The sequence below is a fragment of the Sorghum bicolor genome, chromosome 1, assembly GCF_000003195.3.
Source record: "Sorghum bicolor cultivar BTx623 chromosome 1, Sorghum_bicolor_NCBIv3, whole genome shotgun sequence".
NCBI lineage: Eukaryota > Viridiplantae > Streptophyta > Magnoliopsida > Poales > Poaceae > Sorghum > Sorghum bicolor.
Genome location: NC_012870.2, coordinates 20236239 through 20250788, shown reverse-complemented (window position 1 = coordinate 20250788; position 14550 = coordinate 20236239). Strand labels below are relative to the sequence as shown.

The 14550-nt window shown below is 42.6% G+C and overlaps 2 protein-coding genes across 3 annotated transcripts; both read left to right on the top strand.

Annotated features, from left to right (window-relative positions):
• Positions 622 to 4143, top strand: LOC8067409 (mitochondrial import inner membrane translocase subunit PAM16 like 2). Its single transcript, XM_002467026.2, has 4 exons — positions 622 to 776; positions 1639 to 1726; positions 3382 to 3512; positions 3631 to 4143. Exons 1-4 carry the CDS (start codon positions 774 to 776, stop codon positions 3757 to 3759), a joined length of 351 nt encoding a protein of 116 aa, XP_002467071.1. The 5' UTR covers positions 622 to 773; the 3' UTR covers positions 3760 to 4143.
• Positions 6462 to 13165, top strand: LOC8067408 (UDP-xylose transporter 1). 2 transcript variants are annotated; one of them, XM_002467025.2, is made up of 8 exons: positions 6462 to 6888; positions 10804 to 10959; positions 11095 to 11279; positions 11394 to 11461; positions 11573 to 11705; positions 11849 to 12010; positions 12115 to 12393; positions 12752 to 13165. In XM_002467025.2, exons 2-8 carry the CDS (start codon positions 10839 to 10841, stop codon positions 12872 to 12874), a joined length of 1071 nt encoding a protein of 356 aa, XP_002467070.1. In that variant the 5' UTR covers positions 6462 to 6888; positions 10804 to 10838; the 3' UTR covers positions 12875 to 13165. The 2 variants fall into 2 exon arrangements, with proteins under 2 accessions (XP_002467070.1, XP_021307467.1); XM_021451792.1 differs by having other exon boundaries at positions 10801 to 10959.

The window sequence follows — 14550 nt, the reverse complement described above, 5'->3', positions numbered from 1 at the left end:
ACTTGGTAAAATAGCTTCATCAACTATATATATAGATGAGAGAGAGAAATTAAGGAGAGAGCTGTAATAATCTAGTTTTTTCAGTTTTATCCCAACTCATGTCTTTGTGAGAGGAGAAGAAAAATAGTTTCACCCATAAAACTATTTTAGAAATAAATGTTTAGTAAAAAACAGCTCATAACAGCTAATGAAGCTATTGTGAACTGTACCAAACAGACTCTCACTTCCAAATCTACCAATCATTTAATAATATCTTTTATAACAAATCCGCGAACAACTAGTACATTTTTCCACCGGCCTCCGGTGGCTGCTGCCAGAGCCTAGGAAGACGAGAAGATGCTGCACCGCCGCAAAGGAGAGAGATCGCGAGGGGGGGGAGCACATTTGCAACGCGCCGTTAGCCAGTGGTCAGACATCTCAAACAGAGATGCGAATTGCGTCAGGTCCCGAGGTGCACATGTCCACGAGCCCGCAAGGCCGCAACGAATTGGATCGGCAGCCCATACAAGAAGAACTACCGAGCCGAGCCGGGAAGGGAGCACTTGAACCTGGGCCGGGCCGGGTCGACCGAGCGGAGCGAGACGCTTCGTCGTCCCCTTCTGGAACCTTCTCCCCTCCTCCTCCTCCCCCAACCAAACCGGCCCAGCACGAAACGACACCAATCGCGTACCTCCCCTTCCCCTCCAGGCCTCCACTCTCGGCGTCCGTCTCTCTCTCCTCTCCGGCAGCTGCGCGACGGGCTTGGCTTGGATCGCACCCTCGTCGGAGCTACCATGGTCAGCCCTCATCCTCCTCCTCTCTCCCGTCCTCCGCTCAATCTCCGTGTCGCGCTGCCTATGCCACGCGCCGGCGGTACAAAACCACCCTGGCTTTGCTCTCAATCTCATTCGCCTCGTTGGGTTGAGAGGAGCTGCGATCCGTAGTTTCTTTCCTCCTGTCGGGGATAAGGCTAGCGTTCGCGAGATTTGGGGTCCGTGGGGTCGCGGATTGCTTGCTGCACGTTCGAATTGCTGGCGCCCTCGTCGTGATGTGGGCGGGGCGCTGTGGTTCGGGCAGCACGATGGGACGAAATGGGATTTTCAGTACATTTCTGGGTAGATGAATATAAGCTGCTACTATCTTTCTATAGTCTTACGCGCTCACGCTGTAGGTTCTGACAGTTTTGAATTCGACAACATGTAAAGAAGCAGAATACGATGTTACATTAGCAACCACCTCAAGGAAACAAAGAATTTTGTAACACCTAAGTAAGCTAAAAAAAATTCACGACAAGGTTGGGACAAACTTCTCACGTGCTACTGTGTGAAATCGAATTGCCGAAAACCTTATATTCCACAAACTGCCTCTCTATCATCAGGCTAGGACCTGTGTGCTTTTGCTTGGTGGTTTTTAGCCCTAAAAGGTTATATTGGCCGCATTTATAATTTGAACCAAAATAGGTCTATCATATTCGCTGGCAACTTCTCATTTTCAGGGGGTTTCCTAAGAGTACTTTCTCCAGTCTGATCCGTTTTGTGTTGGATAGGTTCTTGAGTTGTACTTGTACCCCCTCTGAAAGTAGACTTGCACTTATTTAAATGTTTGATTTACACATTTACATTTGGATGCTCATTTATGTGCTTCTTTTTTCTTTCTCAGGCTGGGAAGCTTATTGCAAATCTGATTGTCATGGGCTCTACAATTATAGGAAGAGCTATGCTTCAGGCATATCGTAAAGCACTTGATAGTAAGTTCTGCTGCCATGAGCTTCTTAATGACCCACAAATAGTCTCTGCCAGCTCCCTGTTCCTTTTATAGATAAAAATGATAGGTGGTAGAAGGCGTTCATCAATTTTGCAATCAAAGGCTACTTAACTGTTACATTGATTGATGAGGAAATTGGTAATTCTGTTTTTACTGCATCTGGCATGATGGATCAGTTTCATAACAATGATAGACAAAATTATTGTCATAACTTACTCTTACTGAACCTTCCGTGTTCTCATCTAATCATCTTGGCACAATCCAGAAAGGATAGGTCTCTCTGTTTCTCTTAGCTTGGAGCCATTTTTTAATCATTGTTTTGTTTATCAATAGATCTCTGGCCCTGATAAGTTTTTGGTAGATAGTCTGTTAGTTCCCTAATTTTTTCTACTGATATGCCAAGTATGTTCATGCTTCAGCATGTAGCCTCCAGCAACATAAGCCTGTCAGACATACTTGAACTGCCAACACTTATGCTCAGAGTTGGGTTATGCCTGGTATGCCAGATATATGGATACAGTGAGGCTTGCCTTGATATCAAACTTATGTATTGCTTTACATTGGACCAAATTGAAGTATATCTATCCAAAGAAAAATGAATTTCATGAGAGCTTTGTTTCCCCGACTTAAACAAACCCCAAGAATGAAGTACTGTACAGCATGTTCTCTGCATTCTGATTTATGATGGCAAAAAAGAATTTCATGAGAGCTTTGTTTCCTCGATTAAAGAAATCACCAGAATGAGTCAACATATATGATAAAAAATTTTACTATGTACTGCTTAAAAATAATCATTTGATCCCTCCAGGTTTTGTTTGTGTACATAAAGAATTGAGAAACTGAATTTAGGAAATTCTGCATTTCTTTGTTGTCTATCGAATGCTCTCTCCTCTCTGGACAAATGTCAGTTCATTGCCTTAAGAAATATGCAGACAATTTATTCAGCAAATGAGGTGGTTTCTAGAAAAAAAAAATGTTAGACACAATATATAAGGACCATAGTCACAATATTCCTGGGTGACTGTGAGAGGTTTACAAGGCAGGGTCGAAAACGACCCCACGTACCAAGTTGAGTTGATGTTCTCGGGTCGAAGGTCGCTGCATTCAACCCCGTTGTCCTGACTAGTATGATCAGGACTTCATGTGCTTTATTAAATGATTTAGTTCATTAGTTTTTGGTGAATGAAATACCATGTGCTTCATGTAATGTAAGGGGGTATATCGGTGTGAAACTATATTTTAGTTCAAACAGTCAAACTGTTTTATGGTTGCTGCTTTCTACACATTATTTGCTAAATATCACCAATCTGCTACTCGTCCAGTGGACCACAGAATTTGCAATATTTCACGTACACCTTGTACATCTTGTAGATGAAAACTTATAATAAGGTAGCTGGTGGCAATATACTGATTTAGTGGCTAGATTGACTCATGGACATGAGACGTTGTGTGAAGTGCCTTTCATTGTCATCTTAGTATCACACTGATGCTTTGATTGCTTTCCACTCACTGCGAGTCAACAACAGACAGATAGTACCTTCTGGATGATATTTTTGCTATTCGTTTAATTTTCCAGGGAAGAGTGACATTTAATTGCTTTATGCACCTCCTTATTTTGTTACCTCCTACCTCTGCCAGATGCAAATAAAACCGGTGTGGCCCATGAGGCAATAAACAATATTCGTAGAGCAAGCAAAACAATGACCGAACAAGAAGCGAGGCAGATACTGGGTGTCTCAGAGAATTCAACGTGGGAAGAGATTGTACAGGTCTGCTACTTCCCTTTTGTTTCATTTCTCATACGACTTGCTATTATTCGGATGCACAGTTGTCCAATCGAAGGTACACTGTTTCTCACTCCAATGCAAACAACTATGTGTTATGCAGCGATACGATAACTTGTTTGAAAGAAATGCCAAATCTGGGAGCTTTTACCTCCAATCGAAGGTTCACCGGGCCAAGGAGTGCCTAGAAACAGTGTACCAAAAGAACAAACAAGATGAGCCTCCTAATTGAAATCCCACCCCTTAACCGCTTCTGATACTCTTTTTCCCGTCATAAGAGAAGTGTACATACAAACAATGGTCGCTGCTGTTGTATCAGTAGTATGCAATGTAGAACCAATAAGCTTTGTGTGCAGCGACTGCAAACCTACCTGTATAAGACTGATCTGTAAGGTCTCGCTGGACCACCTCCTTTCTCTTTTTGTTTTCTTTTTCTTTTCTTTTATTTTCTTTCTTTTTTTTCGACCAGGTCTCGCTGGACTTGGGCTTGGTGGCGCCTACAACTTTGTTATTTTGCCATATGATGATTGTACGAAACCATATTCTTGTACTGTGGTATTCTTGATGCTATCTGCATTGATTCCTGAAATGAACAAAGTTCTATAATTTTTTGTACTTTGGAAATTTCGATTGAGGGTGTCTCTGGATGGAGACATATTGGAGGATGTAGGTTCCGCTTGCGTGTTGGAAACATTTGTCCTTTAGCATTGACCATTGACCAATGTTGTAGTTACGTTCGAGTACTGGTTATAAATTTGCATCGGTTATGCTTGGCCTTGCTGTTAGGCTGCCAAACGGGCATGCTGTCGTTTATGAGCAACTAATAATAATCAGGTGAACAATTCTGCATGCTTCCAAAGTGTTTGGTCCTTGTCCCAATATCCAGTTGTTGAATAACGTGTTTGCTTGCTTGTTTTTTTTTTGTAGACGAATATTTGCTTGCAACTTGCGCTGTTACATTTCATTTTACGAGATTTGGCAGCAGGTTTGGAATAGTTTTTCTTACATGTATGTTCTAGCGTAGGCTGGTCATTCCTCAGCAGGCCCTCGCTGTTCACTGCCTCGCTCTGAGCGATCAAAGGCTTCACCTCTTGATCGCACAGGTTTCAGAGGTTGGGCAAGGGCAAGCTGTCTGTAGCCTGATAGTGGGTGTGTCTCCACTTTGGATCACCAATCGTGTTTCTGTTCCAGTTTTGCCGTGCAGAAAAATTCAGTATCGGTCATTTTCATCCATCGCTGATGTTATGAAGTACGAACAGAAGACTTGTACAGATTCCTGTAGTTGTCTGCTCCTTTTTCATTTGACGAGATCGCCGGAACGGAACCCGTCGTGGTCGTGCATGGCGCTTTGTCAGGATGCAATTGGTGCCTTTTTGTCTGTAGAGTGCAAGGTTGGATAGCAGCGTACGCGTACGTGATGTATCGAAGTGGCACGATACCTGTACTTAATCGTGGAATGAAAATTGGGGGGCTCCCACCCAGGGTTCAAATCCTGGGTGCGGCACTTTATTCTGGATTTATTTCAGGATTTTCCGGCGCTATGCATTAAGTGGTAGGCGACGTGCTTGTCGACAGCGAGGCGCCTGTGGTGACTTCGTGAATTTCAAGATTTGCCGGCTCAGTCCTTCGAAGGTGCTCATAGGGGTAGGATTCGCGTACGTGTGTTCATAGGGGTGAGTGTGCGTGCGTGTTGAGTATCTGCGTTGTACTGTGTAATCTCAAAAAAAAAAAACTTTCTGCGGCCTCCGTCCTCCGAAACTGGTGGAAGAGAAAAACAAAATAGAAATTTTTCTAGGATTCTCGATGCAAAATCTCTTGTACACATCAAAACATGTTAAGAATAAGGAAAGTATAGAGGTCTAGATACAAAGTGTTTGTCATATTAATTTACTTTTCTTTTATTTTTTAAATCGGCTAATTATAAAACAAATTTTGTTCAGCTCCACATATGTAGATTCATGCAGTAAATAAAAATATATCATAAATTTTAGTACTTTTTTTTGTTGGAGATGTTTGCCTATGCTTTTTAGTCTAAAATTGATCAATTGAAAATTGATAAATGCGTAGCGATTCATAGAAAAATCTAAAAATTACAAAATAAAATTTGTTCAGCTCCAAATATGTAGATCCATGCAGTAAACAAAAAATTCACAAAATTTAATACATTTTTCTTTTGCTGAAGATGGTTGTCTATGCTTTTTTTGTAAAATTGAAATTGTAGTTATCTTACTCCAATTATTGTAAAAAATTTATAGTAGTCTATTTAATGTGATGCTTGATTTGTGGTAAAAGTTTTAGCACCATTCCTGCATATCTCACTGATTTACTAATTTACCTAAATTTATGCTTGAGGATGCTTCCACTACCTTTGCACGATGTGTTGTTATGTCATATGAATACTTCATAAATCCATGTGTTCATAATCTACATACATTTAACTGATATATCATATTTCATAGGAATCCTAATCTAAATAAAAAAATAAAGCTAGCAACAAACTTCTCATGTTTTAATATAATACTAAGGTATATTAAGAGTTAATATTAGAGTAAGATAAGGTTTAACTATTTTTATTTTTATTATTAAATAAATAGGTCTCCGAGCTATATATTATTATAAATATTAACTATCTAATACTATAAATGTTATGGTTATCAATAAAATAAATTATAGACTTTAAATTTTATAAAAGAATCAATATAAATAGATATGTAATATTATGTCATCACTTTCTATAACTATTTATTATTTTTCTCTCATTACACATACGAACATATTTGCTAGTACAAACAAAAGGCCGAAAAACCCTACGTGTTCCGGGCTCTGTGTTTCTCTTGCTGTCAGGTAGGGCCCGTGTCTCAGAGGAGAGGACTAGTATAGGACTACTATTATGCTAGCATATTTAGCGTTAGGATCCAATGAAATCGTGGTCTCGTGGGTGGGACACCACAGCCTCGACACGGCGGCGAGGCGAGGAGAAGGAGAAGGTGAAGGTGATGCGGCGCGACGCGATCATGCGAGCGACGGCGGGCGTTTGAGCTGTTCGCCCACCTAACCCTCCCTCCATTCTCTGGAAGAAGACTTCCTCCGCCTCACGCATCTCCTCCTCCACCACCACCACCACCACCCCTCCTCCTCCTCCTCCAATCCAATTCACAGATCACACGGGCAATCGATCACCAAAACCCGCGGGCGCGAGACAAGGGAGCGGCCCGCCTCTCTGTCTCTCTCTCGGTCTCTCCCGTTCTCCTTCCTCGCCAGAAGATCCGATCCATATTCGAGGACTCGCCGGGAAGAACCACGGATATATAGATAGATAGATAAATAAAGGATCCTCCGGACCGGAGGCGAGGCGCAAGAGGTGCGTACGATGCCATCCCCCCTCCTCTCCGTTCCCCCATGTTTTTCCTCCCTCCCTCCCTCTTCCGGATCGCTCGCTGGTTTACTTGTGTCTGTTCGTCCCATCCATTCATTCGTCCATACGATTGCTCGTTTGTTTGTTTGTTTGTTTTGATTTATACCGTCGAGAACCAGGATTCTGATTTTCCTTTCATGGGGAAAAGGAATCAGGATTCTGTTGATGCGGGGCATGCGTTCGAGTTGGTTGTCTGCCAAGGAATGAATCTCGCAACATCTTGGCAGACTCGTTTGATCCGTGGCCGCTATACCGTCCGACGCCTTTCAGTTACGGGCGCTTGTTTTGATGATCGACGCGCACAAGCTCGGCCGGTTTCATGAATACATTGCCAATTTTAGAGAATGTTGCGTGTGCATTTTTGTGCGTCATGCTACTGGAGCGTGCGTATGGCTTTGCGCGTTATCTGGGTGCACTTGCATATTGCAGAGCAAGTGGTGTATAGAATTAGCAGCGCGGAGTTGGTGGCCAAAATGTGTGCTCCCTCCGTAATCCGTATGAACTATAGTAAGTCAAGTTGGTACTAGTACTAGTTTCAGAGTAATCTTGGTTAAACCAACTTAGATAGACAAGGGCCTTGTTTAGTTCTGAAAAATTTTAGGAAATCGACATTGTAGCACTTTCGTTTGTATTTGACAAATATTATCCAATTATAGACTAACTAGGCTCAAAAGATTCGTCTCGTCAATTTCGACCAAACTGTGCAATTAGTTTTTATTTTCATCTATATTTAATACTTCATGCATGCGTCTAAAGATTCGATGTGACGGGGAATGTGAAAAATTTTGCAAAATTTTCTAGGAACTAAACAAGGCCAAGGAGGGTGCGTGGTCGTCATTAGATGTGCACTCCAAATCAATACTAGCAGTAGCAAAAGTTTCTGAATGGACAGACAATAGGTGTGCAACAACTCGGTATTCTGCTCACATGACATAAGCGTGCCTCGTCTCTGTTGCCAAGCTGGTAGTCAAACCAACGAAGGGGATCAGAACAAGGCTTCCTAGTACCTAGTCCGACGTGGCAGCATTGCACTGGCCTGAGGAGCCCCTTGTTCGCCCCTCCCTGTGCCGCTGTGCCTGTGCCATCATAGCCTTGCTCATCGCGTGTGGACGTCGCCGTCGGTGATGGAGAGATTGGAAAGAAAATATCTCTGACTCTGATCTTGTCCTCGCCACCGTGCTTTGTCTGCGTTCCCTGCGAACACTCTGTTTCAACGCGTTAGGCTTTGTTCAGTTTGCGAAAATTTTTAGTTTTTTCTACTGTAGCACTTTCGTTTGTATGTGACAATTATTATCCAATTATAAAGTAACTAGGCTCAAAAGATTCGTCTCGCAAATTACAGACAAACTGTACAATTAGTTTTTATTTTCGTCTATATTTAATGCTCCATGCATGTGTACAAAGATTCGATGTGATGAGGAATCTTGAAAATTTTTGTAAACTAAACCAGGCCTAATTTCGTGGAAATGGTCCAGAATCTGCAAATGGTACTGCTGCCTGCGGTACCTCATGTTCTGTCCGGCAGTCTCTGGCCTCGTTTACTTCCAAAACTTTTTGCAAAATATGAATAGTGATACTTTCGTTTGTATTTGACAAATATTGTCTAATCATGTACTAACTAGGGTTAAAAGATTCGTCTCATCAATTTCGACCAAACTGTGCAATTAGTTTTTATTTTCGTATATATTTAATACTTCATGCATGCATCTAAAGATTTGATGTGACAGAGAATCTAAAAAATTTTGCAAAATTAAACAAGACCTCTGTTGTCGCCCTGAAATGGCAAGGCCTCATCCGTAGGCCCTACGATCACTGGGATCTGGGCCGATGGAAGTTTCTCTGACACCCTGCACATTAACCGCGGGCTCCACCTCGTGCACGCACGCAGTAGCCGGTCGCAGCAACGAAGCAAGGCCTTGTTTAGTTCAGTCTCAAAATCAAAAAAATTTCAAAAATTTTCGTCAAATCGAATTTTATGGCACATACATGAAATATTAAATATAGACGAAAATAAAAACTAATTACACAGTTTAGCTGTAAATTACGAGACGAATCTTTTGATCCTAGTTAGTCCATAATTATATAATATTTGTCACAAACAAACGAAAATATTATAGTACCGAAAACTTTTCACTTTTCGAAACTAAACAAGGCCTTGGCACGCCTTCACCCGCATCTCGCCGGTTTCCATGCCGGGCTCCCGTTGACCTGCCTCTTCTTTGTAGGGCCATACGGACCTGAATTATCATCCCGACTTCCCGAGATCTCCGAAAAATGCATTGCAGCACCGACTAATCAATGGATCGTACAGTACTTCACTAGGAGTACTGCTATTATTATTTATTCATTTTGACGTTTTCGGGACATGTTCAGCACTTCAGCTTAGACCTTGTTTAGATATAAAATTTTTTTAGATTTCGCTACTGTAGCACTTTCGTTTGTTTGTGGTAAATATTGTCCAATCATAGACTAACTAGGGTCAAAAGATTCGTCTCGCGATTCACAGTTAAACTGTGTGATTAGTTTTTGTTTTCGTCTATATTTAATGTTTCATGCATGTGCCGCAAGATTAGATGTGACAGAGAATCTTGAAAACTTTTTGGATTTCGGAGTGAACTAAACAAGACCTACCATGTCGCCTTGTGCTAGCCGATTTACCTTGGTGACTGACTGACTGTAGCTGTCGTTTTTCTTTCTGTTCACTAATCAGACGTACTACAACTATGATGCATTGCCATCTTCCTTCCTGGTTTGATAGTCTAGAAGCTCCAGTGGTACTCTCTCCATCCCCAAAAAGAAATGAAAATTTCACTTTTTGGAAAATTAAACAATCTAAAGTTTAAGTAGATTTATGGAAAGAAATAGTTTCACTGATTATTTTTAAAAATATGTTTATCTTAAAAATATATTTTATAATTAGTTATTTGATATCTATTACGTATTATAAAGTCAGATTTGAAACTTTGGCTCCACAGTAGGCCAGGCTGGAGAGTACATCGTGTCATGTGTGTGCCACTCCATACTGGTGTGACACTGACAGGTGTGCCGGTGACTAACCACCTAACGAAAGTAGGCAGACAGAATGGTCTCAGATTAGCACAGACACACATGGAGGGGTGGCTACCTACTTGAACCTGCTTTCTTCCAATTGTCTCCTAGCCACTAAGCACCAAATCAATGATTTTGGTCCAGGTCACACTCTACCTTTTGTTGGACGGTAGTACGTAGCACTCACACATGTGTTCAGACTCACCAAATGCAAGTTCCTGGCCGATGGATTCTTGCAGCAATGCACTAACAATCTCGCTGTGGGAATGGGATGTACAGACGCGAACACGACTAAGGCTTTATTTAGATCAAAAAGTTTTTAGATTTTGATACAGTAGCATTTTTGTTTTTATTTGACAAATATTGTTCAATCATGGAGTAGCTAGGTTTAATACAAGCAAACTGTGCAATTAGTTTTTATTTTCACCTATATTTAATGCTCCATGTATGTGCCGTAAGATTTGATGTGATGGAGAATCTTAAAAAGTTTTTTGTTTTTGGGTGAATTAAACAATGCCTAAACATCGGTTCAAATGTTTTCTTTTTGATCTAGACTGACACAAGTGCAGCAGATCATGCCACATGAACACACGGTACCTTTTCCGCTCCCTTAGCCTCGGGATTTGCTGCCGGTCCGTCTGACGCGGCGATGTCAACGCTATTGAGCGAGCTTATCACGTGCGGGCGTGTGTATCCAATACCCTGATAGTGATACCTAATGAGCCTCCAGATTCACAGCCGAAACAAGCACGTCTAGGGTATATTCGCCCACATCAATCGCTGTTCATTTCATGACTTCGTCTGCACCAGCAGGAGGGAAGTCACCGGCCGCCGTCGGCGGGGAGGAGATGTCGGACGGCGCGGGCTCCCGGACGGGCGTCGCTGGCGCGCTGGGCCTCTCGGTCACCTCGTCGGTGGCCATCGTCATCTGCAACAAGTACCTCATCAGCACTCTCGGCTTCTTCTTCGGTCAGTATGTGTAACCACACCTCTACGGCAAAGTTTTTGTCTACTACAAACAATACTATATACTGTTGCTGTGCGTGCAAGCCAAAGTTTCTGATTTTGTGGCTGCTGGCGTTTTGGGTTCTGAAAAAAATGCAGCGACGACGCTGACGAGCTGGCACCTCATGGTGACCTTCTTCACGCTGTACGTTGCGCAGCGGCTGCATTTCTTTGAGCCAAAGGCAATTGACGCGCGGACCGTCATCTCCTTCGGCCTGCTAAATGGCATCTCCATTGGTCTCCTCAACCTCTGCCTCGGATTCAACTCTGTTGGCTTCTACCAGGCAAGCATACACTGACTACTACACTTCTATTTGCTGACCAGTAGTATTATGTTGTTGCCTCTGAATTTACCATTGTTTCTATTGTACTGAATTTACCCTTGTTTCTTGTAACAGATGACCAAGCTGGCCATCATACCCTTCACCATAGTCTTGGAAACCATCTTTCTGAACAAGAAGTTCAGGTCATACCCAAAATCCTTGCCACATTCTGCCCAGTGTTTAATTTGAGCTGCTCCTGCTCCGTGTTGTGAAAAAAAATGACTTCTCATACTCGACAAGCTTGAACCTTTCAGTCAGACCATCAAGGCCTCCCTCATGGTCCTGCTCCTGGGAGTCGGCATCGCATCGGTCACAGATCTCCAGCTCAATCTCCTCGGCTCCATCATTGCCGTGCTCACCATCGCCGCGACATGCGTCGGGCAGATTGTATCCTTATGCTTGCTGTTCTCACATGAACTTCGTCGTTCAGCAGCTCAAGCGAGCTGCTGGATCTTACAGTCTTTCATGCACCCTGCATACGCTGCATCCACATGCTGGCCTGTCATCCTTAACCTTGGTGTTGAACAAAGCTGACCAACCAAATCCAGAGGAGGCTGAAGGTTTCCTCGACGCAGCTGCTGTACCAGTCGTCGCCGTACCAGTCCGCGGTGCTGCTCGTCACTGGTCCGTTCGTGGACAAGCTCCTGACCAAGCGCGACGTCTTCGCGTTTAGCTACACCACCCAAGTCGTGGTAAGCACCCTTGGCACAATAGATGTCGGTTCACCCGACCGACCGATTGCAGCATTATCAGTGTAACCGTGCTCGAATAATGCTCCGTGGCGCGCGGTGTGCAGGCGTTCATCCTGCTGTCGTGCTCGATCGCGGTGTGCGTCAACTTCAGCACGTTCCTGGTGATCGGCACGACATCGCCCGTGACGTACCAGGTTCTGGGCCACCTCAAGACGTGCCTGGTGCTCTCCTTCGGCTACATCATCCTCAAGGACCCCTTCAGCGCCCGCAACGTGGTGGGCATCCTCATCGCCATCTTCGGCATGGGCCTCTACTCCTACTACTCCGTCGTCGAAAGCAGGAAGAAGACCGAGGCCGCCACCTCGCTGCCGGTCGCCGCGCAGGTAACTAACTACTCCCTCCATATATACGAATTTATAGGTCATTTCAAAAATTTTGGAGATTCAAAGCATTTTAAATTTGACTAACAATAAACAAAATAAAAAGATTTATAACATTATATAGATATTACTATAAAAATATAATTAATAAAAAAATGTAACGATACTTAGTTGATATCATAAATATTATTATGTTATCATATAAATTTAATCAAACTTAAGGTGATTTAACTTTTCAAAATTATTAAAATGACTTATAAAGCACATGCATCATATCACTCGCTTCATTCGTCTGAAACTGTGGAAACTCCGGAGGCCAGAGGCGATATATAACGACTTGGATGTCCATACATTATTGCAGATGAGCGAGAAGGACTCGTCTCCACTCCTCGGCGCCAAGAGCTCGCCACGGACAGAGAACAAGAGCGAGGAGACCTTCGACTACATGCCGAGGACGGCGAAGAGCGCATTCACCGGCCGGTGAGCCTGATGTAGCTTGTACCAAGTACGTACTTACCTTTTCTAGAGTGGTGGTAGGCGACGAACAACACGGCAAAACGGGAATGTGCTTGTGAAAGATGTAACGGAGGCAAGTGAAATTCCAATTATCATTTTGCGATTTCTCCTCTCGGGTGGTGATGGGTTGCTAGAGCCTACTAGGTGACAGAATGTGTTGTTTCTCGAGCTTGAAATAGCAGATTGGATTGGTGGTAGTACAAGACGCGTCCTGTAAGGTTTGCGCCAATTTTAAAGGAAGTTGCAAGGTTACTGTTTTCTTCGTTGTCCTAATACTGATGGTACTATTGGGTACCATAGTCGGATTGGTGATGTGAATTAGGGATGAAAGTGAAACTGAAAGATATCCAAAAATGGTAGCGGTAATTGTAAATACCGTACTTCTAAAGATAGAAAATATAAAAACAATAATTGTAGCAGTATTTACCGTTACCTACTGTATAAGTGTGTTATTGTATTAAAACGGTAAAATACTATTTTATTTATATAGAGATAAAAAAGAGACTCTCTAACTTCGGGAGCCTAGGCCTAGCAGGCCATCAACATTACTCTCAGCTCCGACTTCTCTGTTACACCATACACCTTGTAAGCTCTCATCTTAGCAGGCCCAAGTTGTAAGTGCCACATGCCCACACTCTAGTCGAGCCACTAACTTCAAGAGTCATTAGAGTCAGGGTAAAACAAAACGGCTTTACCTAGAAAGACCCTTAAATCGTGCTCTCACAAAGGTTTAAGGTGACATGAAGCGGAAAAAAAAAGTATTTTTGTTTGGCTTCACCCCATCCTACGTGGCATTCTATGAGAGCATATTTTAAGAAACTATGTCTATATGTGAAGCTATTTTGCCAAACAATTTTCCAAAATGACTCTAGCGTGGAGCTATGCCAACGGAGCCGCATAGGCTCTGTAGTCAAGAAAGGTGTTTATCTAATTTTTTTCATCTAAAATGTGGGTCTCACTTAAATACCCTAACCCAACATAGCTATATCCCAACAAGTGACTGATCTTCGTTAAAGTAACGTGAACGTGAATGTATGCGGCTGTGTCATGGACATGTTAAAGTAATGTCTATGTCTTAATCGTCAGTTCATTTGTATGATATACAGTAGGTTATATACTTGCATGGGTAGTATCATATTATATTAATTGTCGTGTTTATCGTTCTTGAAGTATCGTTTTGTTGATTCTGATCATTATTGATGTACTACTTTCGATCGTATGGTGTCGCCCTCGACATTACTAAATATCGACACCATTCTTATTTTCGATGATATCGTATCGATCGCTTTTGTTTTTGATTGATAGAGAAATGTGAAACTGAAAGTGATAAAGTCTTCTTCCTATTGTTTAGTGTGGATCGCATTGACCGGTAACAGTAGTGAAAATTGGATTCGAGCATAACTCACCAAACGCCAAGTTAAAAGCATGAGCTAAGCAGATGAACAAATGTAGGCCCGGCCCAGCATCATTGCAGCAGGCCCGGGCTGTTCTTTCGCATTGAAATTTTATGGGGACAGGGCCCAGACCTGCGGACCAAATTCAGTTTCGTTTCCCCACCAAGAGCAAGAGGACAAGATAAGCAAAGCATACACATACAGCAGGAGCAGCTCCAAAACAAGGGGAAAAATAAAAAAGAATCGACCA

Coding starts and splice junctions, on each gene's coding strand:
- LOC8067409 (XM_002467026.2), top strand. Junction 1,727..3,381: donor ATATCGTAAAGCACTTGATA/GTAAGTTCTGCT, acceptor TACCTCTGCCAG/ATGCAAATAAAACCGGTGTG. Junction 3,513..3,630: donor CGTGGGAAGAGATTGTACAG/GTCTGCTACTTC, acceptor TGTGTTATGCAG/CGATACGATAACTTGTTTGA.
- LOC8067408 (XM_002467025.2), top strand. CDS start 10,839: ATGTCGGACGGCGCGGGCTCCCGGACGGGCGTCGCTGGCGCGCTGGGC. Junction 10,960..11,094: donor CACTCTCGGCTTCTTCTTCG/GTCAGTATGTGT, acceptor AAAAAAATGCAG/CGACGACGCTGACGAGCTGG. Junction 11,706..11,848: donor CGACATGCGTCGGGCAGATT/GTATCCTTATGC, acceptor TGTTGAACAAAG/CTGACCAACCAAATCCAGAG.